Genomic DNA, 26,851 nt, shown 5'->3' with positions numbered 1-26,851 from the left:
TAAAATTTTCAATCATTTTTTACCCCACTGAACAAGTGTTCCTCAATTTTAAAGAAAATTGTATCTTTTCTAGTTCTTAATAAGTCCTATAGACATATGGAGATGAACACATAATACTAGTATACATTGTATATTGCATTGGAAATAAAAAATCTGATTTTCACATGGCCTTAGTTTCCTTCTCTGTAAAATAAAGGGATTGGATTAGATGAAGTGACTCCAATGCCTTCCACTTCTAAAACCCTAAGATCTTCAAATAAAATATTAAAGCTTAGAAGAATCATTCATCTATCTCTTCCATTTATACTATTTTGTGAAGTCCTTTGGAGTACTATGACAGTATAAAGTATTATATTTTATTTGCTTTTTTCATTTGTTATTGTCATCTTTTCCTAAGGGAGAACTAAGTTCATTTTCAAAAATAAGGGGGATCTATCCCAATATTATCCTTATATAAATTCAAAATTAAATAAAGCACATTTTCATCATTTCTCTATCTGGACATATCTTCTTTCTGTCTTCTTTGGACTTGCCTCTCCATTCATAATTGTACTCCCATAGTGAGGCATTCAGTAACCTCATATTCCTAGCTGCCAACTGTCATGTATTTCCATAACAGCAGGGAGTAAAAAATCCTTTCTTTGGCTTTTAAAGCCTTCTATAGTCTGGCCCTTTACTCCCTTTCCAGTTTCCTTTTGCTCTTCACACCCTAATCCCCAATGCCTCTTTTCTATTTCTGAAATTAGAAAGACCGTCTTCTGACCCCAAATATTTTTGCTTGCCATTCCCCATGCCTTTCAATTCTCACCCTCCTCTCAAATTTTTAGCTTCTTCCTTGGCTTTCTTCAAGTCTTTGATAAAATCCCTCCTTCTGCAAGAAACTTTTCCAGATCCTCCTTAATAATACTGCTTTCCCTTTGGTGATCATCTCCAGTTTATCTTATATAAGATATCTTTGAACATAGTTATTCATGTGCTGCCTCCCCCTATTAGACTATAGACTTCTTAATAACTGGGACTTTTACCCTTCTTTTTATCCCTAGCACTTAGCAAAGTGGTTGACACATGGTAGCCTATATGTAAACTCAAGAGTAAGTCACAACTAGGAGTGATAGAGTTCAGTGGGCAAATGCCAACAAACCTAGACAAAGTAATCCAAGAATGTGGTAAAGCCAGATACAGAGGTTCAGACTCACATTGAGACCACAAGGAGGATAGACAAGAGAAAAATCAAAAAAGATGTAGCCCCTAATAATAATTTGTTATTGATGTTCAAAATGTTCATAGAGCGGATTCCAGTTTTCCAAGTTGATACCATACAATTCAGTGGCAACTAGGTTACCCAGGATCACAACTTTGATGCTTACTAAGGCTCCCTCTATAAGTACTGGTTGGTCCTGTAAACGTTTTTTCCTCTGACCCAGAGATAAAGTTTAGCTCTCCCAGATAGCCCTCGTCTAGGTCAAATAGTCTTAAATGTTTTTTAATAGGATGAATCCCTTTGGCAATGTGGTGAATCCTTTGGATCTCTTTTCCAAAAAAAGTTTGAAATATATAAAATTAAATGCATAAAATAAAAATAAAATCATTTATATTAAAATATAGTTTTCAAAAATATTTTTAAAAGAAATGCACTGATGAAAAGTTAAGAATCCCTGATCTAATCTAGCCCTCTTATGTTACTAGAAAACTGAGCCTCAGAAAGATAAAATAATTTGTCCAAAGCCCAAAAAATATTGACAGAACTGGGGGGGGGGAGAGGGAAGAGACAGAGAGAGAGAGAGAGAGAGAGAGAGAGAGAGAGAGAGGAATTGTGAAAAAGACTTCAGAGTTCTTATTCTGACAGACTGAAAAAATTGCATTACTATTAAGATAAATGGGGAAGTTAGGTAGAAGGTCATATTTGGGAAGGAAATGGTGAATTAAACAAGTTTCTTAACTTACCTCAACTATGTCCCCTTTAGAAAGCTTGATGATGAAGTCCTATTGATTATATATGATTATTGTTACTTACTGGTTATATAAAATTGTAAATCTTATTGGTTATATATAATTAAATTTGGAGAGAGACATTGTCAAAACTTTTACAGAACTCCATACTGATCATGTAAGCAAATTGTTGCATAAACCCATTCTCTTTCTCTTTCTCTCAATCTTCCCTAGTCCCCAATACAGAAATTCAGACAATTGTATTATATGAAAAAGCTGTGAACATTCTTTTTCCTGGTTTCTGATATTCAGTGCAAAGAGGCACCAGAAGGGCTTTAATTAAGTAGCAGTAATTGAATACCAGACTGATACAAAGAAAGGATAGATGTCTAAAATCCAGGAAAAGAACAAAGTATAACATTCACCTGTATGAAATACCAGCTTTAGTTAGCTCAGGAAAAAAAAGAATGACATGACTTCAAGTTGCTTCTGTTGGTAAATTTTTCTTAAAATCAGTGTCCTGGGGGTGGGGGAAAGGATGGAATGTGCAAAAGTGATTCATAAAAAACCATGAAATGAAACCCAAAGGAAGATGATACCCAAGTGTAAAGTTATAGCTTTGCTCCTCCTGCCTGACTTGCCCTCCCTATCTTAGATCTATGGGGTAATGAAACAAATTCTCTCTGGACCCAAAAAAGACATTTAAAGCTTTTGCTAAACATGAGAGTCTGATTCTCTGGAGTCATTCAGACTGCTTATTGACTGATAAAAATCATCTGAGTTCTTATAACTAGGCTATGGAATCAATATAGAGCAGAGCTCAAATTCCACCTCGTGTGATACAGGTCCCCAAATGGCTGCTAATAATTTTAAAACTTCACAACAAGTGGTAGGTTTGTGCTTTCAGTCTGTCATTATCTCTTTATTGGGAAATTTCTTCTGTGTGAACTATATATGAGCTCCAATATTCACCTTCCTTCCTCTCTGCTGTTTCAGCTGCCACCGAAGTGTCCTTCTCCTTTGATGTTGGAAATGGGCCAGTAGAGATTGTTGTCAGGTCTCCCTCTCCCCTTAATGATGACCAGTGGCACCGGGTCATTGCTGAGAGAAACGTCAAGCAGGCAAGTCTCCAGGTGGACCAGTTGCCACAACAGGTGCGGAAGGCACCTACAGAAGGTCATACACGCTTAGAGCTTTACAGCCAGCTATATGTGGGTAAGTAACAGAAAAGAAGCATCAACTCTAACTCTAGCACTGCAAACGGCTTCAAAACTACAGAAGACAATTTCTTCTCTCACACAGGTGACTTAGATACAAACATTTCTGTGAACTAGAGAGATAACCCTGTGAGACTTTCTCTGAATTCTGTGGTTTCTGATCTTTTAGGAGACAAACAGCTGCAATATTTATGCAGGGGGAAACACTCCTACCTTGGAGTCAGGAGTCCTACATTCAGATTCATCTCTTTAATTTGCTATCATTATCATCATAGTCCCTCTCTGTTTAAATATATAAAATATATAAAAGCCTTTATTTTGTATATGTAAAATGGGGATAACAATATATAAACATTGCATGTCACTTGAAGGATTCATCTCATTTGAACCTTCAGGCACCGCAAGGTAGGTACTATAGGACTTCTTATCCCCATTTTTGTGGAAAAAATAAATAGAGACACAAAAGACTAAAAATGACTTGCCTCTCACCATATGGCTAATAAGTAGCAGAAGCAGAATTTGAACCATCTTTCTGAATCTAGTATTCTATCCACAATTCCTTACCACCTTGTATTGTATCCTTCACAGAGCATTGTGGGAGAAAAATATGCTTTGCATATATCTGTATACTATTCAGTAACTGCTTAGTATCAAACAAAAATGTGCCTAGTAGTAGGTGCTTAATAAATGTTAAATTCATTTGAATTGAAAACCACGATTCCTCCTCTTAGAAATAAATACAAGCATATGTGTTTGCCCATCCCTTGTTAGAATTGATAAGTAATAAAATGCTTTTGACTTCTCTTTATTTCAATGGATAAGCAAAAAGGCTAAATATTGGATATTAAATGTAAAGAAAACTGAAAAATGTGGGTACCCTAATAAACATCAAAATCCCAGGCAACTGGGGTCAACCATATAAGTTAACTTAGATACCCATGCTTTTGTTTATATGGGATAGTATTTTCCAATTCAATCTCTCTTTTAACATATTCTAAATTAGGGTAAAGTCAACTCAAGTCAAAATCTGTTTCCAAGTACACTGATTCTTCTTCAGGTTTATTTTCCTTTCTTTTTGGAAATGAGTAGCCGTCTATTGCATGGAAGTATAGGATGTTTCTCTGGTGAATACTTATAGAACCATACTGAGATTCCCAAATATTTTATAACTGAAGCCTAACTGGGCTAACTGTAAACTTTTACTTTCTCAGTCCACTACATGAAATTCTGAGATTTCATCCATGTTGTTTTTCCCTCCAATAATACAGATCATAACCCATCCACAGCTGTCCTTCTTGTGTCTCTTGTCCATTAAATACCACCAGATTTTAAATGTTTTCTAATTATAAATCCTTCCCACCCATTAACATAGAAAAGTTCATGAACCACTCAAATTTTAGGTCCTTGATTGATTATCCAAAATAAGGAAATATGAAGTATTGTTGTGTGTTCAGTCTGCAAAAGTGGACCATTTCACAGCCTCTATATAAAGCATTTTTAACATAATGAAAATTTACCCATACCCACCCATTTCACTTAGCCTATATAGCAAACACATAAAGAGCAACACTAGAGAAATCATAAAATCAAAAAGTTTCTTTCTTAGCATAGGATTCTATGTCACAATGCCAGTTGTCACAAACTGTAACACATGGAATGGAATATCTTTAGGATTACTTCTGTTTCTTTTTAAAAAATTTTATTCAATGTCTTTTGGTTTTGTATCATAGTCATTTTCAAAGGAACAACCTCTTGCCCTCCCATTTCTATTTAAATCCTCCCTCTAATCAAGAAAAACAATTGACAAAACATGACGCAGTGATCATGTTTGATAATGTACATAACCTTCTGCCTGAATCTGAAATGTCCCTGTTTTTTTCTGCTGAGAGTAGAAATAATTCATTCTCTATTTCCTAAGATCATTTTTGTTTTATCTTGTTTTTACTTGCTCAGAGTACATATTGCTTTAAGAATATTTTCCTCAAACTCTGGTGACTAGTTAGCCTACCATCTCCATGAATGTCTGTGTAATATATACATATATATGTGTTTTCTTTGGGGGGTAATAGAGATAAAATTTGAAATTCATAGTCACTGCATATTTAAAGAGATTTTTTCTTCAGTTCAGTCCGACAAGCATTTATTTAAGTTTCTACTCTATGTCCAGCCCTGGGGAATCTAAGAAAGAAATGAAAAAATAATAAGACTTGTTTTCAAGGAGAATATTTTCTGCTGGTTTTTGAGATCTATTGAGAAAGAGACACATGAGGAACAGAGTATAGAACTATTAGTGGATCACTAAACTAAAATATTCTACAAGTAATGCACCTGTAAGGTTTTATAAATATTGACTTTTACCAACATTATCCACAGAGATGCAGTGCAGTAGACAATGCTGCAATCAGAAGTCAGAAGGACCTGAGTTCAGATTCTGCTTCTGGTACATACCAATTGATGATCATGGTCTAGTTAACTTAATTTCTCATTGCATCCAGGCAACTCTCTCTAAAGCTTTCAACTAGAGCTGAAACCAAAGGAATCTTCCTTACACAGATCCATATCCATACACCCCCCCACCTTCATTAAATAAACAAATAGTAAAAAATTTCCCAAATAGCCCTAGAATTCCTAAAAGACTGAAGATCACCTGTAAATAAAAGATCAGGTAACCTTTTCAAAAATGTGTTCCCTTGGGGACACAGTCTTTTTCCTTACCAAAAAGACTGAATATAATTAAACTTAATATAGTTACTATAATGCTCTTTTCCTTTGTTTTTTTCTTTTTCATAAGTCTGAGCTCCTAGCTTTTAACTTTCTGATGGCTTAGGGTTCAGTACTATGATCCCTTGGGGCAATCCTGACAGGACTTCTCCCCCTAAGAGGGCTTCTCTAAATTGCTCTATATAACAGTAATAATTGAGCTCTACAGCTTAAACGGCTCCATCAGGAAACTAGTCCCAGAGAGAACCAGGCTCACTTGTCAATCAGCCCCCTGAACTGTGAAATCCAGTTACACAAAAGCCAGTTGTCACAAACTATTGGACTGGGAATCAGGAGACAGAGTCAAATCCATGCTCTGCCACTATGTGACCTTGAGCAGGACTCTTAACTTCTGGGTGGGAATTGAAGACCTAAAAAAAGTCTCTTATGGGCAGCTGATTTCCTCATCTATAAAATGAGGACTCTGGACAGGAGTCATCTTTAAGGTCTCTTCCATTCCAGACATTTTGAGCTTTTAAATTAAATAAGGCAGAGGTCTGTACATCTTTTTTTCTGCTTATATTCTTACTCTTTTGCTTCTATTTCTCTCTTTCTTTCTCTCTCTCTAAATTTTCATGTGCAGACTACCGTTCCAACATGGTCCCTCTTTTATTTACATTTCTCATTTAGTTAATCTGAAATTGGATGGTTTTAGTCATCAGTCAATAGAAGAATATGCACTGTTACCAAACATCTCCTTCAAAGAAAGGAGTCATTATCTAGTAATTCCACTTATGTGCCACAAATACCACAGTATCTTATCCAAAGACACTACTACTGATAAGAGTGTCACTCACCCCCTTTGAAAAAGCCTTCCTAAAAGAAAGAAAAAATAGTGCCAGCTACATAGAATCTTTAAGACAGCAAGAAAATCTCATCACAAAGAGGATAGCTTGGGGTTATGGCAAGTAATAGGAATTCAGCTCTACAGCTGTGACTTAACAGAGAAAAATTTAAAAGCCAAAAAGAGAAAACACTTGTTTTATTTAAAACTACACTCAGGACTTTTTTGTGTTCTGTCCTAAAATAAGCAGCTAGCATATGACCGGTTCCCCAAACAGCCTTGTGATAACGTGTCCATCACACGGTTTTCCCTAGTCATGGTCCAGGTGCAAGGGCTCACTTCCTATGTAGGCAGCCATAGACCAGATTTCTTTACAGGGCTAGCGAGCAGCCGGCATGCCCATGGTCATCACATAAATGAGGCTGACAACATGCTGGATTCAGCTGAAACCCCTCTTAGTTGTAAAGTATCTCAGAGAACTCAGATTATTGGCAAGAACAGTGGCAGTGACAGGATTGTGAGGGAGGAATAGGATGGCTGTTGGGAACCCAGCTACTGGCATCCCAGCTGGGGACCCAGGCTTGTGGTCATGACAAGACAGGCAGCAGGTGTGAGCACTAGTGGGAGGCAAGCTGGGCATGAGTCAAGGCAGACAGCACAGGATCGAGGACAAGGAAAGGCAGAAGGGAAGAGGTCAAGACTAGCAGAGACAGCAAATCAAGGACAATGAAAACTGTAATCTGCTAGGTCCCTGCTTCAGAAAGAAAATAGGTTTCTTGAAAGCATCTGAAGTCGTTTTGGAAGCTGGTATCCTTAAACTGTAGATCTAGTTGGTTGAGTTAATATTCTATCTGAAACTCTCTAGCATTTAAAGTGGCTTTATTCATTTTTCTGCCTGGTTTACTTTCAAAGGAAAGAGGAAATCCTCTTTATCCGAGGCAAGAGCTTTTACTTTTGAGTCCTGATGGTATCTGGTACTCTTATTTCTCTCATTTTAGAGGCAGAATTTGTCCTGGAGTAGGGGTACTGCCAATGGCTTTGAAGAGAGGAAAAAATTAAATTTATTATAGTTTACATTTATATAACTTATATAATAAATATAATATAAAATAAATTTTAAATTAAAATTTTAAACAAAGAACAAGGTACTATGCTAGAAACAAAGGATAAACCCAAACCTTAACAACTCCTAACCTTAAAAGACACGTCTTCTGCTAAGGGCATCCATTACATAAGTACCTGCTTATTTACATGACTTCCCAATTTGAATGTGAGCTCCTTTAGGACTGTGTTTTGCTTTTTTCTATATGTGCAGAGCTTAGCAGAGTGTCTGGTACATGAGTAGACGCTTAGGGAATGTTTGTTGACTGACTGACAGACATAAGACTGAGGATTGAATCTGTGATTTCACTGATATAAGGAACTCACAAATGAGGAAACAGCCTTTAATAATGCAGAAAGAAACATTCTCTTCAAGTTATAGTCTTATAGAATTGCTTGAAGGTTTAAGAGATTGAATACCTTGTCAGGGTCACACAGCCAATTTTATTGCCTTCAAGTCTGGTTCTATATTTACTAATGCCACCTGATTTCTCATTCATTAAAACAAGAGGTGGCCCAGTGCATAGAACACTCAGCAAGCCCTGAGTTCATATTTGTCCTCAGATTCTTAGTAGCTATGACAAGCCTAAGCCACTTAGCCTGTCTCAGTTTCCTCATCTGTTAATGGTAGCACTTAAAGACTCAACATTATCAAGGATAAAATGAGACTATTTTTTCAAGTGTTTTGAAAACTTTAAAAATCTATATAAGTGTTATCTATTGTTTTAAGTGGATTCAAAACAATATTTTCAAAAAATATAAAATTGCTAACAACTAAGAGATGGAAGATGGGAGGAGCCATTGGGGAAGGTCCAAGATGGAAACTGAACTGTGCTCTAAAGGAACTTCATTGTTAGTTAATTATGTTGGTCACGTCCAATTCTTCAAGGGTGTTCTTAGTAAGGATCCAGGAGTGGTTTACGATTTCTCTAGCTCATTTTACATAGGAGGAAACTGAGGTAAACAAAGCTAAAGGATTTGCACAAGATCAGACAGATAGTGAGTGTTTTAGACTGGATTTGTATCCAGTCTGGCACTGTATCTACAGCATCATTCAGCTACTCCAACTAACTGAGTGCTAGAGATGCTTTATACCAGGCAGAGGTAAGGAGCAAGAGCAAATAAATATTCGAATAATTGTTGTGGCTTCTCTCTGAGACCAAACTTGACTAGAAACCATGTAGGAACATAATATCTGCCAATCACACCACATAACTCTGTTTGGTCAGCTGTTCCTCCGTACGTTGCATTCCAAAAAGAGGGAATGGATGTTTGAGATTACCACGTCAAATGACAGAAGGAATGGGAAATTCAGACATTGGTATGCAAGTGAACATAGGACTCTATAGATGTGAAATTCATCCAGGTCTGTGTAACAGTGAAATAGCAACTTCTAATAGCAAAACAAGTTTGGAATAAGGGCATGCAGTCTCACGTCCTCTGATTAGAAACAGAAGAGAAAGTGTTTGTATTCTGTTTTCCATTTCCTGTGTACTGACTCCCAGGTGAGTGACTATGCTATCAGAATAGCCAAGCTGAAAATAAAAAATGAAACACCTCCCCAGTGGAATTTGGCTCCCTGCATGAAGGCCTTGTAGCAAATCTCTAGCATTACAATAGTAAGACTGATATCAGCCTGGAGCATTTATCAAAAGAACAAAATATACCAACTTCTTTAAACAGAATGGGGACCATTTTAGGAGGGTTGGAGGATGAAACAGGGTGAAATCTTGGGTCTAAGTCCAACTTCTCTATTTTCCTCATCTACTTCTGCAAAGCAAAATACCAGCACAATCTCTTTAAAGCAACTATTCTATCCTCAAACCATCTTTATTCTTTTTTTTCTTGTCTTCATGAAATTTACCCCTAAATCCTTTTCTCAAAGTTTGAATACTGCTTGATTTCCTTTGGGATTTTTTTTAAAACTCTATCGCACAAGATAAAATGAAGATTGAATACAGGTAAACAATCAAGAAATGGGTCTCTCACAAGCTAGGATCATATGAGAACCTACATTTCACCCATCATTCTCAACGCCCGCTCATACCAAAGTAAGAGCTCATCTCCCTGAGCTTGGCTTGTGGGCTCCAGGTGAAGTGGAAAGTAGCCTTTCTCCCAGTTTGCTCCCTCTTACCTTCTCAGGGCTTACTATTAATAATCAAATACCAATCAATCACAGGGAGTAAATAAAAATGCTAGCCACTCCTATCCAGTGTGTAAAATATACTGTTGTATTTTTTGGGGGGTTGTATTTGAAATGATTAAATATTCTATGGAGAGCAAAAATGCAAATTTTATGTGATAAGCTATGTGTACTCTCATTCTTGACTGTATAAGACTCAATTAGCCTCTTCAGACTCAGAAAATATATCTACTATTCTTTCTCCCTTCCATATTCCTTGTCCCTTGGATCATATCTTTTAATAGTTCTTTGCTTTGAGGATTTTTCTCCCTACAAAACCTGGCACCTCAACTGACAACTTGATTGTTTTCCTTTTCAGTGTCTGACACTCACTCTCCCAATTAAAAATTCTTGTTTCTTCCTTAAGAACAACTGCCATAGAATTGCTTTCACCCTTAGGAGTGGGATGCTCTTAACTCTTCCCCTTGCTTTGCTTTCTTACTATTGGACAACTTTGCCATTTAAAAACTTAATAAAGTTAATAAACTGTTTACAAAATTATGTCATCTTAAATTTAACCATTTAAATAGAAGTAGCCTTTTCTTTTAAAAAAAATTATTTTTTTCCCTAGAAATAATAGAATTTTAGTATTAGAAAGCATAAAACTTATCACAGTCCTTGGCAAGTAATAGGTGTTAGATAAATGCTTATTACTTTCCCTTCCCTAAAATGGTCATTATTTTATAAATTAAAAGCTAAGGATCAAAGAATTTAAAGATTTATCCAAAGTTTCTCAGTTAGTATTTGATGCACTAGGATCTAAATTCAGTTCTTGGATTGTAGACTCCTTGAGAGCAGGAACTATTGGTTGTTCTTTTTTATGTACTGAAGGATATTAAAAATTGGGATGATTAAGGGGGAATTTTATAGTCACTTGTGCAGGATCCCTCCATTCATGTATTCAATATGCATTCTAGCTACTGCATGTGACAATTAATAAACTTCTCATTAACTTGAGAAAACTTCTGCTTCTGATTTTTATTGCTTAACAATACCCAGTGCTTTGCATATAGAAGGTCTGAATAACAATTTGACCTATTCAGTGAACATGAATTTATTAAATATAACTTCTACATTAGGATTTATGTTAGACATTGAGATAGAAACATATCCTGTCCTCAAGAAGCTTACATTTTGTCAAAGACTTTGGGTACGCATAAGTACAGAGAAAATAAATTCAGAATATTTGGGGGGAAATGTAGGTGGAGGGAATGTGTAAAAAATAAAGCTTCCTACAAGAATTGGCCTGTAAAGTAAATTTTGAAGTCAACTGGGGATACTAAGAGGTAGAGGTAAAGAGAGAATGTGTTATGGACATTGGGAACAACTAGTATGACAAAGATCAAGAAATAGAAGATGAGTTCTAGGTATGATGTTAAGTTAGATTCTGAAGGGCTTGAAATGCCAAGAAAAAAGAAAAGAGTGTTTTCTGTATGATCCTAGAGGTGAGAAGGAGCCACTAGAGTTGAAATGATTTTTTTAATAATAATGAATTCATGGTTCTATAAGACCCAAGAGTTCACAAAGTACTCTTTTCACAATGTCTCCTTGAGGAAAGGGGAGCCCTTGAGGATACATAAACTTTCTACTTCAAGACATTCATTTTAAAAATCCATAAATTCTTGCCTTTTCAAGTCAGAGAGTGTTCACATCTGGATTTTGAATGTGTTGGGGTTTTTTTTAACCCTGTGGAAATAGTCATTCCTGAGTTATATACATGGGTATGATTACATTTCAGCTGTGAATCTGAATGAGTTCCCATTGCAACAGTAATATGAATTGCCTACAAAGAGGACATTGTTCTCTACAAAATTTACCTTCAGTTAAATTTAGAAAACAATTTTTCAGTTCACCTGTAAAATAAAAATTTAGTTATTTAAGTATAGACACTATATGAGTTACCTCTATATTGAAATGTTCTTTTCCAGTCCTTAAACTCCAGTATCCACTCCCTCCTCTTTTTCTGTAAATTGTATATTCCTTTACCCAGGAAGATATTGTCTGCATGTTTAAAAAAACAGTCTAATCTAAATTATTCTTAGATTTATGTTTTTGTTCTGTCTGTATAATGAGATTATAGAAAAATCTGGGCTTTCCAAATATCCTGACCTCTCTAACATGTAAACCTTTTGCTTCCTGTTGATGTCTATGAGATGTTTTGATTCATTGAATGGATGGAGATTTTTGTAAAGAAAAATTACTTTCTCTAGTTGGTGAACTAATTTTGGGAATTTGCCTATGAAAATGAAGTTTTTGTTCCACAATAGGCCTAATCCAATTTATAGTCAAAACTAGGAACTCTTACATTGTAAAGGCTATAATGAAAACAAATCAAAATTAACATATATCATTGGAGAGGCATTTGTGGTGCCAAAATCTTCCTCTTGAACTCTCTAAAAGATTTCGGGGAAACCCATTTTTACATGATATTTTGTTGTTATTCGTGTTTGACTCTTTATGATCCCATTTGGAATTTTCTTGGTGAAGGTATGGTAGTAGTTTGATATTTCTTTCTCCAGGTCGTTTTACAGATAAGGAAACTGAGAAAAACCAAATTAGGTGATTTGTCCAGGGTCACACAGATATGGCAGAGGTCAGATTTGAATTCAAGTCTTCCTGATTCTAAGCCCAAGATCCTCTGTACCATATAACTGCTTTGCTTAAATGTTTTTTGGTTGATTAGCTATGAATTCAACCAATCTTAAATTCAAGATATAATGAAAAAAAATTTGTCTCTTCATGTTTTCCTCTAGTATCTCTTCTTTATAGCTAAGCTCATACAAAGTACTCGATATCTATATTACCTCCTGATTCTGAAAAGATTTTTGCTCCCATGTCTTGATAACTGCCCAAGGCATTAACTATGCCCTTTCAATCTGACTTCAAAAATGAAAGGATTTTGCTTACTTAAAACAAAAAGTACTTATTTCTTTTACCTTACCAACATACCACCATTCTCTCCTTCCTCTCTTTTGCTGCCAAACTCTTTGCCTTTGCTTATCTGTCCCACCTATCCACCTCACAAGATTATTGACATAATCACACAAAGGAAAATTTTATTAATATGTATACTGTGTTCATTTTTTACCACCTAGCCCTTAATCTTCTATAGTCAGTCTTCCTCCTCACCATTCCACTGGTAGATTTTTAAAGCTCATTTGTGATCATCAAATCCAGACTTTTTTCTCAGTATCCTCTTTCCATGACCATTTGCCAATATTGGTCTGCTTGAAGATTTTATTGTCTTTTGACTTCTATGCAATTAGGGGATTTTTATTCTCCTCCTACAGTTTGGAATATTCCTCCAATAGTTTTTCTTTCTTTTTCTCTCTCTTCAGTATGCGTCCTCAGCTCTGTGATCTTTTCTTTCTAATCTCCTTCCTTCAGATAATTCATCTTTATGTCCACAATCCTTTCTCCACTTATGATTCCCAAAAGAGTCCTGCCATCAGCTGCAGAGGCCATCCACATCCAGGAATTCTGAGGATAATTGTAAGGGGGAAAAAAGACAGAATCAAATTGTGACAGAGTTAGGAGTACAGTAGGATTAAAATTAGGAAAAGACACAGAGCTTATAAAGGAAAAATGGAAAAAATACATTTTTTCCAGTAGCTCAAAGTGTGTTATGAATAGTCAAAGTAAAACTAATTAAAGGCAAATTGCCAGAATCTCCTTCAGACCCAGAGACAAACATAAAAAGGTGTTGTCCAAGGTCCTAGAAGAAAGCAACTCTAATGTTGCTTCAAAGAAACTTGTCAGCATATCAGACCTGTGAAAGGTGATTCTTTTAGTTGCAATAATACATTTGGCAGAGAAAATATTTTATAGTTTGTTTGTAAAATTAATAAGGGTACATGTTGGTCTTCATTTTGTTTAATTTGTAATGCTGTTCTGAATAAATATATCACAAAAAATAAGTAGTGTTGCTTGGCTGTACGTCTGTATTCAATTTCACAGAGCAACTCTCTGATTTAGGGAATACAAGATAAGATCCTGCCCTCAAAGAGCTCCACCTCTTATTTGATCAGATAACTATATTCTCTATAATCCTTCATAATATGGAAGAAACAACTCAAAAACTGTGAGGTCTACTTCATTACCTACCCAGTCACTTCCTGGGCACTGGTAAAGAGCCCAAGCATATTCTAGTATATCAGTAAAGAGTGGTTTTAACTGGGGTTAAATAATTAATTTTAGTCTGGTCTGTTTGCTCTCGCAAATCCTGCCTATATGCTGAAGCTAGGAGAAATGCCATGCAGAAATGAAGATAAACTCACCAAAAATCAGGAAACACTATCTGAAGAAATTCAGTCCAAGAAATTGGACTTCTGAGAAGTACAACTCAGCACTCTATGTAAAATACATTTCATATGGTGCTTTCTATTATTGGTCTTTTGAGGTATCATTGGCCAATCCATTTCAGTCTCCTTACAAATTTGTACTAAATTTGTGCAAGTCAGTCTCCTTGCATTTTTCTTCCAAAGATTTAGTGCTCTCCTGAATCAAGGTATAATCTGGATTAAGTTACTAAAGTTAGAACTTAAGTAAATTTTCAGTTCACTCCATATATATGTGACATTAATCATTACCTTGACCCTTTTTTCTGTTGGTAGCTTTTGTGACCAGTTCCACCAATTATTTACAAAGAGTGATGATTAATTCTAACTTTTAAAAAATGGTTAAATGCATGAATGGATGAATGAATGAATGAATGAGAACAAAATTTCCTTAGTAAAGACTGGGAAAATTTAGCAACAGCTTAGAAGACTATTAGAAGTTAAAAGATATCTCAAAGCAAGAAAATTTATTATCTCAGCACAATTCTTATTTATTTTTCTTCCTTTTATTGATTCCTTAAATTTAATATCTTTTATTTTTATTTTGTTTTCTGAATTCTTTGTAATAATTGGCTATGATGTGATTCATTATGGATGACCACAATGTTTTTGTAATTATTTTTCATTGCAATGCTTGAATTTCAAGCCTTAAGATCATTAAATTTATAAATTAAGCTCAGATTTTCATCTCATACAATTTTCATAAATATAATTACTATTCAGACAACTTTTAGTACAAGGGGTGAGCATGGGCTCTCTATTAGAAATGTATTGTTTTTTTGTTATTGTTGTAACTAATAAAAGATTTTATGACCCTTTTGGATATATTTTGCCTTAAGATCCAGAATTTGAATTTTTGACTCTGGCTACTTTAACAGATTCATGTAGTATACAAAATAAAAAGTTGAACACAATCAGTTAGCCACATAATTTTAACTATGATATATTTAAATAATTCCCATTTGAATATAGTGATCATCTTCCTGTCATAATTTTTCTTTATTTTAAGCAGGACAAGGTGGCAAACATTTTTCTATCAAAAGCATTTAAATTATCATTTTAAAAATAGCCATTTAGCTCAGTTCACCTTTATTTTTAAAAACATCAATTGTTCTACTTCTCTATTTTTAAAATGAAATCAGTTAACAAAACAATGTTCAACAAAATATACTTCAACTCTCTGAAAAAATATTTTTAAAAGTATGGAGAGGAAAGAGAACTGAAAGAAAAGAAATGAAGGTTATAAGAGATAATAAAGACACAATTCAATTCAAAAAGCATGTATACTGTGCCTTCTATGTGTATTTAGAATGACAGAGTTAGAACTGGAAGGGAACTCTTAGTCCAATTCCCTTATTTGAAGAAACTGGCATCCAAAAAGTAATAGCCAATTTTTTTTCAATGTCTCCCCAGCTGGGATTTGTTCTCTTGAGAAGAGCCAGGATTTGTTCTCTTGAGACAAAGAAGTTCCACCTAGAGAACAAATGTTTTTAGTTTTGTCTTGGAATTTTTAGTATCTGATACATAGTAGGCATTTAATAAATGTACGTTGAAAATTACCAACCCTAATTGTGGAACATTTGACAATGAAGCACATTTTCTGCCTTTAAAGAGAGAAAAATCTGTACCAATCATTGAAGATGAAAAGATAAAACCTGAAATAGTCGCTGCTCTCAAGAAACTTGTAATTTACTAGGGTACACTGTAAGTACACATATAAATAAATGTAAAGTTCATACAAAATAAATACAAAATCACCAAGAGGGAGACCACCAGCAAGTAGGTTAAACCCAAAAGAAAAGACCAAGAAAAACACACAGAGAACAAAGAGAGAGTTAGGATACATATCCTGGGATGTAGAAAGACAAAAACACAGACTGAGATGGACACAAAGAAAAACACTGAAACTTATACATGCATGTACACAAAGGGAACCAAAATATACAAAGATATATAAATATGAAAAGGCTTTCAGATGGAGAAAGGGAGCAGGAAAGGGAAACAGTAAGACCTAGAATGCCTGGTGGTAATTGTGCTCATGATATACCCTTATCTAGGATCATCAAAAGTGGTTATTACCTATAGTCCCTCTTATTTGAAATACCAGTGATCTAAACAGAAATTTTATAGAGCCCTTTTAAAATTACAAGCAAAGTAAAAGAAAATCAAACCGTGTTTCTCTGCTTTTATTTTCAAATTTCAAAAGTTTCTTTTGGAAATCAATCTGTGTTTGCTTCACCATCAAGTTCTGAGAAATGAGTAGGGTTTTAGAAAATTCCTTTTGAGATTGAGAGGCATTGAGCAATTTAGTAGCTCTACCTTTTGACATCAAAAAGCTACCATATTGCCTTATCCTTGTTCTCTGGACTATCAGAGCTGCCCCTTCTATTCTACCTGCAAGTCACAGTTTGAAATCAACATTTATTTCTGTTCTGAGCTTTTCTTTCCTTCTTGGCCCTTTTTCCTGTCAAATTCCCACTCCAATCACATCCAATTTTTTTGGCCTAGGAGGGACCTTTTGTTGATAAGAGACCAGAAATAACAAAAGCTTGGTAGGGGGATAATACCTTTAGAAATAGATGGTTAATTTTTTTCCCAAATGTTGTTAGCCCTGTGAAGACACAAGTGTATGGGGGAAATTTTTCAGAGACTATTTTGTTTTACAGTCCTAATGTCCAGTATTGTATTTTTGCAACTATAAGTTTATCACTCCAGAGTTTCCCTAAGGCTATCTGACAGTTTGGCTTGGGCAAGGGCTCCCTGGTGTTTCAAACATAGTCATATAATTCTCCCACACACTTTAGACCCCTCTGACAAAAGAAAATAGTTTCTTTGGATCATGTTGTGCTTTAAAAAAAAACTAATTCAGAGATATTGGCAACTTTGGATAACTATTGGCCAGAAACATCACAACCATTCAAGGTAATTAAACATCTTTAAATGAAATCTCCCTTATAGCAGACAATGAAACTGAATTGTGGCAGGCCACCAAGAGGGGAAAAACACTATAATTGATCTAAACTCCGTTTCCTAAGTAAAAACTTCAGAAAAATATAGAAATGCCCTCATAAAGAATAACTCAATTTTATGCACTATGTAGTCAAGGGACAAACAAGGCCAAGTATATCCATTTTAAGAAAAACAAACAAACTGCTCTTGCTCTGAAAAATAAAGGCCTAGTTAAATTTATTATTTTATATTTTTTTAAAGAAATGTAATACTTTTTTAAATTGGTAAATCTTGATAAAAATTTTATAAAAGTTTTGGTTGTTTTTTTTTTTTTTAATAAGAAATTATTTCTAACAGAAGTCTGGAGCAGATGACATGGTTAAAGTATTTTATCTTCCTCATTTTGAACTGAGAAATCCATTCATTCCTTGCTCTGAAAAGTAGAAAACATCACATTTAGGTCAATCATATACTCTAAAGGATCTTATTATCACATTGATTTGAATATTCTCTCCAATGATGTTAGGAAGACCCAAGTTCAAATCTACACGTAATGATAGCCATATAAATGACTCGATACATAAAGTATCAGGCCTGAAAACACGAAGACTCATCTTCCCAGGTTCAACTCTATCCTGAGACACTTACTAGTTATGTGATCCTGGGCAAGCCATTTAACTCTGTTTGCCTCAGTTGTCTCATCTGTGAAATAAACTGGAGAAAGAAAAGGCAAGCAACTCTGGTACCCTTGCCAAGAAAACCCAAATGGGTCACAAAGAGTTGGATATGACTGAACACAAGGACGGTGTTATACTGAAAAGTCATTTAACCTCTATATACTTTAGTATTCTCAACTACAAAATAGGAATAACAATAGTATCTGTCTCTCAAAATTGTTGAGGATCAAATAGGATAATATTTATAAAGCATTTGACACAGTACCTGGCACAAAATAGGCACTTAATAAATGCTTATTCCCTTCCATTCACTTCCTTTCACAACCCAACTATGCTTTCTCGTCCCGGATTCTCATAAGTATGTCATAGGAGTTCTACCCAATTTTCTGGAGGCCATTTTTTGCTTTCCTTTTCCCTCAGGAGGATACCAGTGAAGCACTCTGGCACTCCACTAATTGTCTTTCACCTTCATCATCTGACTAACCTATTTTTTTTCTTTCTTTCTTGCAACCAATTCCTCAATAGCATGTCTTACCTTACTTATAAAATGCCCCCCTTTGGTCATCTGCTTCTGCTCACTCAAAACCATTATAATACCCTTCCATTGCTCTCTGCAACAGTAGTCATTTTTAATACTTCAGCATCACGTATACTATGCCCCATTACCATAGTACATCACCAGCAAAATATTAGTATTTAAATGTTACTGTCTTTCATAGAGTCATTGAAGGAGCTTTGCAGTTTCCCAAAGACAATTCAGCCCTCCTTCTCCTTTTCAAATGTCAGTTCAGCTTGCTAAGCATATTGTAATGTCCCATTTGTTCATGCTGATGGATAAGTGTTATACCCTCAGATTATCCATTCAATGGCATGATCTGAGTTCTTTATAGTGATTTCAGTTCTCTTCTAAGACATTGTGCACTGTTCTCGGCATTCATCCAATTAATCCGTGCCATACACAATAGAAGCATTACCATTTAGCAGGAGTATTTAACCTTTCTTGTGCCTTGGTATAAAATGAAAAACAGAACTACAAAGGAAGTCAATATGATGAAAGATAGTTATTAATATGCATATGCATATATATGTATATACATATATATATATATATATATATATATATATATATATATATATATATACAGAGAGAGAGAGAGAGAGAGAGAAGATGAGAGCTTAGGAAGGGTCCTTATGTTAAGGACCTTAGTTCAGAACTCCTGATTTAGTGTGAATTCTTCTTCAGCTTGGACTCTTAAAGAATCTCCCTAATTTCTGCTTCACCTAGAGCATCATCAGATGATCTCTCACAATATCTTTGAGTCCGAACTTTTTTTTTTACCATTATTTTGATATTGGGTTGATTCCATAATGTATTCCCAATTGAGGGGTTCTGACATATTTTTTCTGCTATATATATTTGGTCCAGTCCAGCTGCTTTTCCCATTTTGTTAGCCTTACTGTAATTTCCACCTTTCAATTATCAATGAATAAGTAAACTAGCATTTATCAAGTACCTGCTATTTATTAGGCACTATACTAAGCACTGTGAATGCAAGGAAAAGCAAAAGCACATCCTTACTCTCAAAGAGCTCACAGTCTAAAGGCAGGGAGGTGATGGGGAAGGGTGGACAACATGCAAACATCTCTGCACAAAACTATGCTTTTAGGGTCCTAGTGTTTAGTGATCCCCCTTTTTTGATGTACAAAACAGCTTGCTACAATAATTTTATAAATCATTTTATAAAATCCTTTATAAATATTTTCTTTTATTTCTTGACTTTTTCTTGACCAAAAAATTTCTTTCTTTTTCTTGATCAAAAAATTGGTTTTTACCTCCATTGCTCCATTGCTTTATGATACTGCATATAATTGCCTGATACCTCCCTATTAAGATTTTATTAATGAATTTATATTCTAATTTGGCATCATAGTCTCATCAAATCAAAAGATTACCTACCTTAGAGTTCTCTCTTCTTCCCTCTGACATTTACAAAATCTTTATCCCCCTGTATGTAAATGAGCTTCTGCTATCATTTATTCCCAGAGTTCTCGACTTGAAGTTTATAAACTTGTTTTTGTTTTTGTTATTGTTTTCATTTTAATATTTTGAAAACTTTCTCAACATAATTGGTTTTCTTGGTTTTGTGTTTTATTCTATACACTTAAAATATTATTCTGAGGGGTCCATAGATTTCAACATATTGTCAAAAGAACAATAATACAAGAAATGATGTATTCAAAGGTTATCATATGCACTCATTGATAAAAGAAAGTCTTAATATAATTTTTTAAATCAAAATGATTACTTTTGGCAACAAATTTAACTAATTTATATTATTCAAGTCATCAAAATCTAGTTACAAGGCTTTTTTTTCTTTTTTAATTGAAATGTTCTCTTAGGAAACCCAAAAGGAAATAAAATAGACTATAGAAGCCATGTGTTATTCCTTTGAATGATCCTTGGTTCCATCCATTTACACCTTCTCTTCACTGACTAATTGAAACCTTCCATCCCTTCTCATCCTGCAAAAAATAGAATTTTGCCATACAAAGATAAATAACAGATGCTGTTGCTCAAAAAATTTTTTCTCACCCAAAGCAGCAGCCCAAGTTTTCTATATTACAGGAGTGTGAAGCAGCAACAGCATGGAATCAGGAAGACCTGAGCACATATCTCACCTTGGCAAGTCACTTAGCCTCTGTGCTTCAGTGTACTTATCTATAAAAGAAACAGATTTGATACAATGTCCTCTAAGGTTCCTTAGAGCTCTACTCTATAATCATATGGTTTCCAATTATCTAGTACCCCCACATTTCTGATCTAAACAAAACCATGGAGCTAGAAAATACTGTGCAGGCCATTTCAAACTGAAATGGTACTCTCTTCAAGTAATTCCTATGTCCTTATAAACATAATTAAATGTATTTTATTAAAGACCAACTTGAAAGACCCTTCTGAGAAATGACTTTTCAAAACTTAATAGATGTCAGATAGTCAGATATTTCAGATGTCAGTATTTTCCAAGGTAAGTTAGAGTAATGAAAGAATAAACAGCAAATCGCCCAATCTCATCCATTTGAATTCGCCAACACACACAAACCTTCATAGTAATCCCTTTTCATATCAAAGTCACTCTCATATTTGAAGACAAATTCTGGGGATTTCAAATGGTAGAGGATCTTGTACAAACTCTTTTTCACTCTGTCCTTTTTTATTTATAATCTTATCAAAATTCACTGGGTCTAATTTTAACTGGAGCTGAATTATTTCAGAAAATATGTTACATGTTTTCTTTTACACATATACATACCTTCTAGAATCTCTATTCCACTTTTTGCTTTCCCCTTTCTTTTTGCCTCCTTTCTTTCATCTCTTTCCCATCCATTCCCTCCCTTCTTCCTCTTTCCTTCCTTTTTCCTTTCCTTCTTCCTTTACCTCCATATCTCCTTCCTTCTTCCTCTCTCCCTTTCACCTTTCTCCTTCCCTTCCTTCCCCTGTCTTTCTCTCTTTGCCTCTTCTTCCTCTTGTCCTGTTTCTTTCTCCACCATTCTTTCTTCAGCCTCCTACAGTTCAAGCATCATTATTATATCTTTAAGCTTAGGTCTAGGGTCAGATAAGAATATGTGATGGCTTTCTTAAAATGCTAATCATTTCACAGGTACCTAGATTTATAGCTAGAAGGTAGCTGAGATATCTTCTCACCCAATCCTATCACTGACTAAGAACTAGGGAGCTTAAGTGATTTGCCCAGAGTCATTGTAAGTGGCAGAACCAGGCTGATAGCTTCAAACATGTTAAATATTATATTGAAATTCATATGACTTGTTCTATGAAATTTTTACCGAATGTCATATATTCCCTGTTGAGAAACTCACTTTGAAACAGTATGGTAGCTAAAAGTCTGGCATAACAGTCAGAAATACCTGAGTTTAAGCCCTGCCTCTGATATATATAATGACTATGTGACCCTCAGTAAATCATTTTACTTTTGAGAGCCCCAGATAGCTCCCTTAGACAAATTGCTTATCTCCATAGATAGAGACTTTAACACCATGAATTCCTCATACCAATGAAATCATGTATCGCAGGCTCAGAGATTTAGAGTTACTAAAAACATCAAGAATCATCTCTTTCCATCCCCTCTTTTTATAGATAAGGAGATTGAGGCCCCAAGAAAATAAGTAATATGTTCAAGGTCAAATGGGTATAAGCAGTGTTAGTTGGGATTTAATCTGGGTTCTCTGTCTCCAAAAACTGAATTCTTTGCACTCTTTTATGCTTATTTAATAATATCAGCCAACTTTTTGGATCTAATTATACTTATTCTTTGTTCTGCAAATTTTTGGCTCCAAGTAAGAAAACCTGACCTGAACTAATAAGAAATGTAATGCAATTAGCTTCCTTCTACTTAAAATTTGTAAATTTGGACCAAGGACAAAATACTTTTATGTAGAATCAAGACAAGAAGTCTTCTGAGGCAAGTATTCAGATATCCAGTCTGGTTTCTAGTACTTTTGTGCCTTCTGACTAATTGACTTGTTAACTATGCTAATATATTCATGTCTCTCTCCCTTTTTATTTTTTCTTTTAGCAAATTGTGCTATGGGATTGAATGCCTAAGATTAAAGACCAAAAACTCAGAGAGATTTTTTTTTCATTTACCTTCCTATAGGAAACCAAACTTGACATCCAAAACAGCTTATAAAAAAGTCTGGATATCTCCAAATATTTTATTTCAGCTGCAAATTCAGTTGCCTCTCAAAAGAGAGCCTTTTTTTAATTAGGTGCCACAGCCTAAGGGGGAAAAGCTTCAGCTTAGTAGATTTTGACAGGACCAACTTGAAAGTCAGAATGCTAGGATTCTCTTAACATTCTCAATTTATCTCCTACTACAGTTGTTCAAGGCATGATTAGCTCTGTGAGGACAGGGACAATAACAAAGCTTATTAAATCTGGTCTCTCTCTTGTGTTGTCTTCCAGGTGCTGCAGGAGGTCAGAGGGGATTTCTGGGTTGCATTCGCTCCCTCAGGATGAATGGGGTAACTCTTGATTTGGAAGAAAGAGCAAAGGTTACTCTGGGAGTGAAACCTGGGTGCTCAGGTCATTGCACCAGCTATGGAATGTACTGTGAGAATGGAGGCAAATGTGTGGAAAAGTACAATGGTTACTCCTGTGATTGTTCCAACACTGCCTACGATGGACCATTTTGCATTAAAGGTAAAATGGGATTAGTTGTTATTGCTGTTTTTCCATGTTCACTACTTTTCCTTTTCATAGATCAGAATTACAATCATAGACAGTGCTTCACCTAAAAAAGAATATTGATCAAGATCCCACTATGGTAATAGGTATGAAGCTAATGTCATCCCTTCATCACCTTTGTTATATAGTAATCCTCACAAAGGAAATCGTTGTATTCCATTTCTTTCACATTCTGCTGGACAATTGTATTGAGTATTACAGACAAAATAACCAATTCTCACCCTGAGGATGAAGGGTCCAGTGATTGACTTTAAGTCTGTCTCTGTCATATCACTGAGAATATGGGGGAGAATATGGGGGTCAGGACACCAAATCAAGGCAGCATGGTAGTGAAGTGAATGGAATTCTGGACTTGGAGTAAGGAAGAGCGAGGTTAGAATTCCACTTCAGACACTTCAAAAAAGACCTGAGCAAATTACAACTTCTCTGAATCTCAACTCTCTCAATGTAACATGGCAGTGATAATAGCAACCACTTAATAGTGTTGTTGTGAGAATTCAATGAGACAATCTATGCACAAAACCAAAAAAAAATGTTCACACATTACGGTTATTATTATTGTTGCCATTATTACAGTAGATCTTTGAGATCATCTCATAATAAAGCACATGTTTAGTTACATCTTTAATGCTTCTGGACTATGGGGAGTCTGGAATCAATCTAGCCCCATAAAAATACTTCATCGAGTCTCTTCTTGAGAATACATAGGTTTTGTGAGTTAATACACTCATTCTTAGCTAAACTGCTGGACTTCTAAGAGACACTGACCATATGGAAAATCCAGGTTTTCTGGTATGAGTCAAATAGACTAATTCTAAAGGGTTCCTAAGTCTCCTAATTAATCATCCCTTTTATATGTTGTATCCATTTCATCCTGGGTAATCTTTTTTTTTCTTGCATGAATATGGTAATATTACTCAATTTTAAAAAATACTTTCAGTGATTCTCAGATGCCTATAGAGTAAAATTCAGACTCTTTCTGACATTCAAGGCTTTATAAAAAATGTGACATTATTTTATCTTTCTAGTCTTAACTCATATATCCCACATCTGTATTCTAGGCAAACAGTTCTTCTCTGCCCCACAAATGCATATTGTGTTCACATCTGCTCATCTTTGCATATGTTCTTCAATCTACCTGGAATTCCTCCATTTCCTACTCCAGACTTATTAAGTCTATTCCTTTAAAGCCAATTCACATTACCTCCTTTGTCTCCTCCCCCAGGCAGTCATGATCTTCCCCTTCAGATCACAGCAACTTCTCTAAACACACTTAACCTATAATTTTGTATGATGTAGCTCTCTACACTATTGTCATTTAGAGCAGGGACCATATATTACCTAATTTTTATATCTACCTTAGTATCTAGTTTAATTCTCAGTTTACACTTGATAAATAATTATTGTTGTTGCCGTTGACTTTAAGGACCCCAAAGTATAATCCTTTCATAAACCCTGCATTAGTCTATGAGCTGAAAAATTAACTTATTGACTACTTAATTTTCCTTTACTTAAAATTAGAAGAAAAAAAGAGAGGCAAAGCAGTAGAATTTCCACTTTTCTGGTTTATGAGTTAAATCCCTGTTTGTTTTGTAAAGGAATGCAAAAGCTTTTGGGTAAAGTCTTCGGTGAATGATTATTGCATCTCTTAATAAGAAGCTTTACATAAACACCCCATTCATAGGGTCTGTGCCATGATGAATACATGAAGAGCTGTTTATGCTAGCATTAGTCTTATAGAATGCCACCCAGAGAGGGATGGATTGTTGGAAAATATCCTCTATACATCCAGGCTACATCTGGCATTGCTTTTAATATGGTAATACAAATGATGTTAGATGGGTGGGAAAGAATAGTACAAAACAGCAACAAAATTGGGGAAGGAATCCACGGAAGAAGACGGTCTCACATTAACAGTATTATTATAGTGTATCTTTCTGTTCCAAACAACAGGAATTCTGTTCTTTCCTTGTGGCACGCAATTAGGATGAGCTTCTGGATTACATTAATTTTGTACTTGTAGAAATGACAGTCTTGCAATTACCGTTCATTGTGCTTGATGCTAATTTCGCTGTAGTCATTCTATTGCCAAAGTAATGTCTGAAAGCAATCAAGTAAACACTAATACTTGAAAGACTCCACTACATAAGTACCAATTTAAAGAAAATCACAGTCCTGGTATTTCCAGAGATTTAGGTTAAATACAGAAGCTCCTACAAAACCCCTGAGGGTTAATAAATATTATGCCTAAATGCTAAGGCAGGGGATATCTATCCTTAAGCTTGCATCAGTGTGGAATATTAAGGTAAAGCAGGTTTGTTCATTCCTTTTTTTCATTGGTTCAAAAAGCTTATCCAAAATATACCTAAATACCCCTTTAAAATCATTTCTAAGCTAAATGAGGTTGAGTCTGATCCTATTAGGAGGGAAAAAAATGCAAACTTTAGCAGAAATGTGTTTGTGGACACCCTAAGGTCTCAGGTAAAGACAGCTGCTGACTCAGAAAAACAGCAGTCATCCCCAGACCCAAAAAATATGTAGTAACTGAAAATAGCAACACTTGAACCAAGGAAAAGAGCCTTGGTATCTTTCATCAAGGCAAAAAACACCATCATGACGATTATTTGGGACTCTCCAAAGAGCTTCAACTATATCTTGGTATTTTCTTTGTCCATCCTCCACTAATCTTCACTCTTTCTCAAAAGAATGCTTTACCATTACCAGTGAAGGCTCAGGCTCCAAGAACAGTCATTCTAGTTATTGACAATAGGACAAATTCTACATGGTGAGAGGACTTAAAATCATGGCTTGAAGATGTACTGAAGGTACTCAGAATATTTAGCCAAGAGAAGAAAAACCTTGGAGAAGACATGATATTTGTCTTCCAGTAATTCTAGGGCTGTTATATATAGGACTTGTTATAATATATAATACAAAAGCTTGTTATATACAAGCACACCTGCTTAGTACCAGCTTTCAGAACCGATGATTAAAAATTGAAGAGAGGAAAAATTTGCATTTAAAATAGATAAAAACAATCATTAATGTTGTCCAAAAGAGAAGCTTCCCATCACCATAAGTTTTCCATTACTGAAGAAGGTAGATAAGCATTCAATCATGAATGTTAGAAAGGTTATTTTACTGAGGTTTGGATTGGTGATGTCCCCTCAAGTAGAAACATATCCCTACAGGCCATATATTGAATTAGAAAGCCACAAATTAACATTATATATGTTATACATCTATTTATTTATTTGTTTGTTTGTTTGTAAATTTATTTTGCTGAGGCAGTTGGGGATAAGTGACTTTCCCAGGGTCCCAGCTAGGAAGTGTTAAGTGTCTGAGGCCAGGTTTGAACTCAGGTTCTCCTGATTTCAGGGCTGGTGCTGTATCCACTTTGACAATTAGATGCCCCATTTATTTTGTTAATCATCCCAATTACATTTTAATTTCCTTCAAGTAGCACTTGGAAGTTTTGCATACACTTGTAGCTATGATTTTGATATCTTGAATGTAGAAAATCATTCTACTTCCAAGATGATTGTATGAATCTTAAAATTTTATTCTAGATTTTTTTACCATCCTTTTACAGGAATTCTCTTTATAAATGTATACAATGTTTGTTATTTCTGTGGATAATAGACCAGTATAG

The 26,851-nt window shown here is 35.0% G+C and overlaps 1 protein-coding gene across 1 annotated transcript in view; it reads left to right on the top strand.

Annotated features, from left to right (window-relative positions):
* CNTNAP2 (contactin associated protein 2) overlaps nt 1-26,851 on the top strand; it is a 2,674,182-nt gene that overhangs the window by 2,407,230 nt on the left and 240,101 nt on the right. The window contains exons 17-18 of the mRNA XM_074267631.1: nt 2,926-3,144; nt 22,918-23,154. Coding sequence (XP_074123732.1) covers nt 2,926-3,144; nt 22,918-23,154 — 456 coding nt within the window. The remainder of the gene's footprint in view (nt 1-2,925; nt 3,145-22,917; nt 23,155-26,851) is intronic.

Source organism: Sminthopsis crassicaudata, chromosome 5 (genome assembly GCF_048593235.1).
Source record: "Sminthopsis crassicaudata isolate SCR6 chromosome 5, ASM4859323v1, whole genome shotgun sequence".
In the NCBI taxonomy this organism is placed as follows: domain Eukaryota; kingdom Metazoa; phylum Chordata; class Mammalia; order Dasyuromorphia; family Dasyuridae; genus Sminthopsis; species Sminthopsis crassicaudata.
The sequence above is the reverse complement of the archived record's forward strand: the minus strand, read 5'-3'. Positions and strand labels throughout refer to the sequence as shown.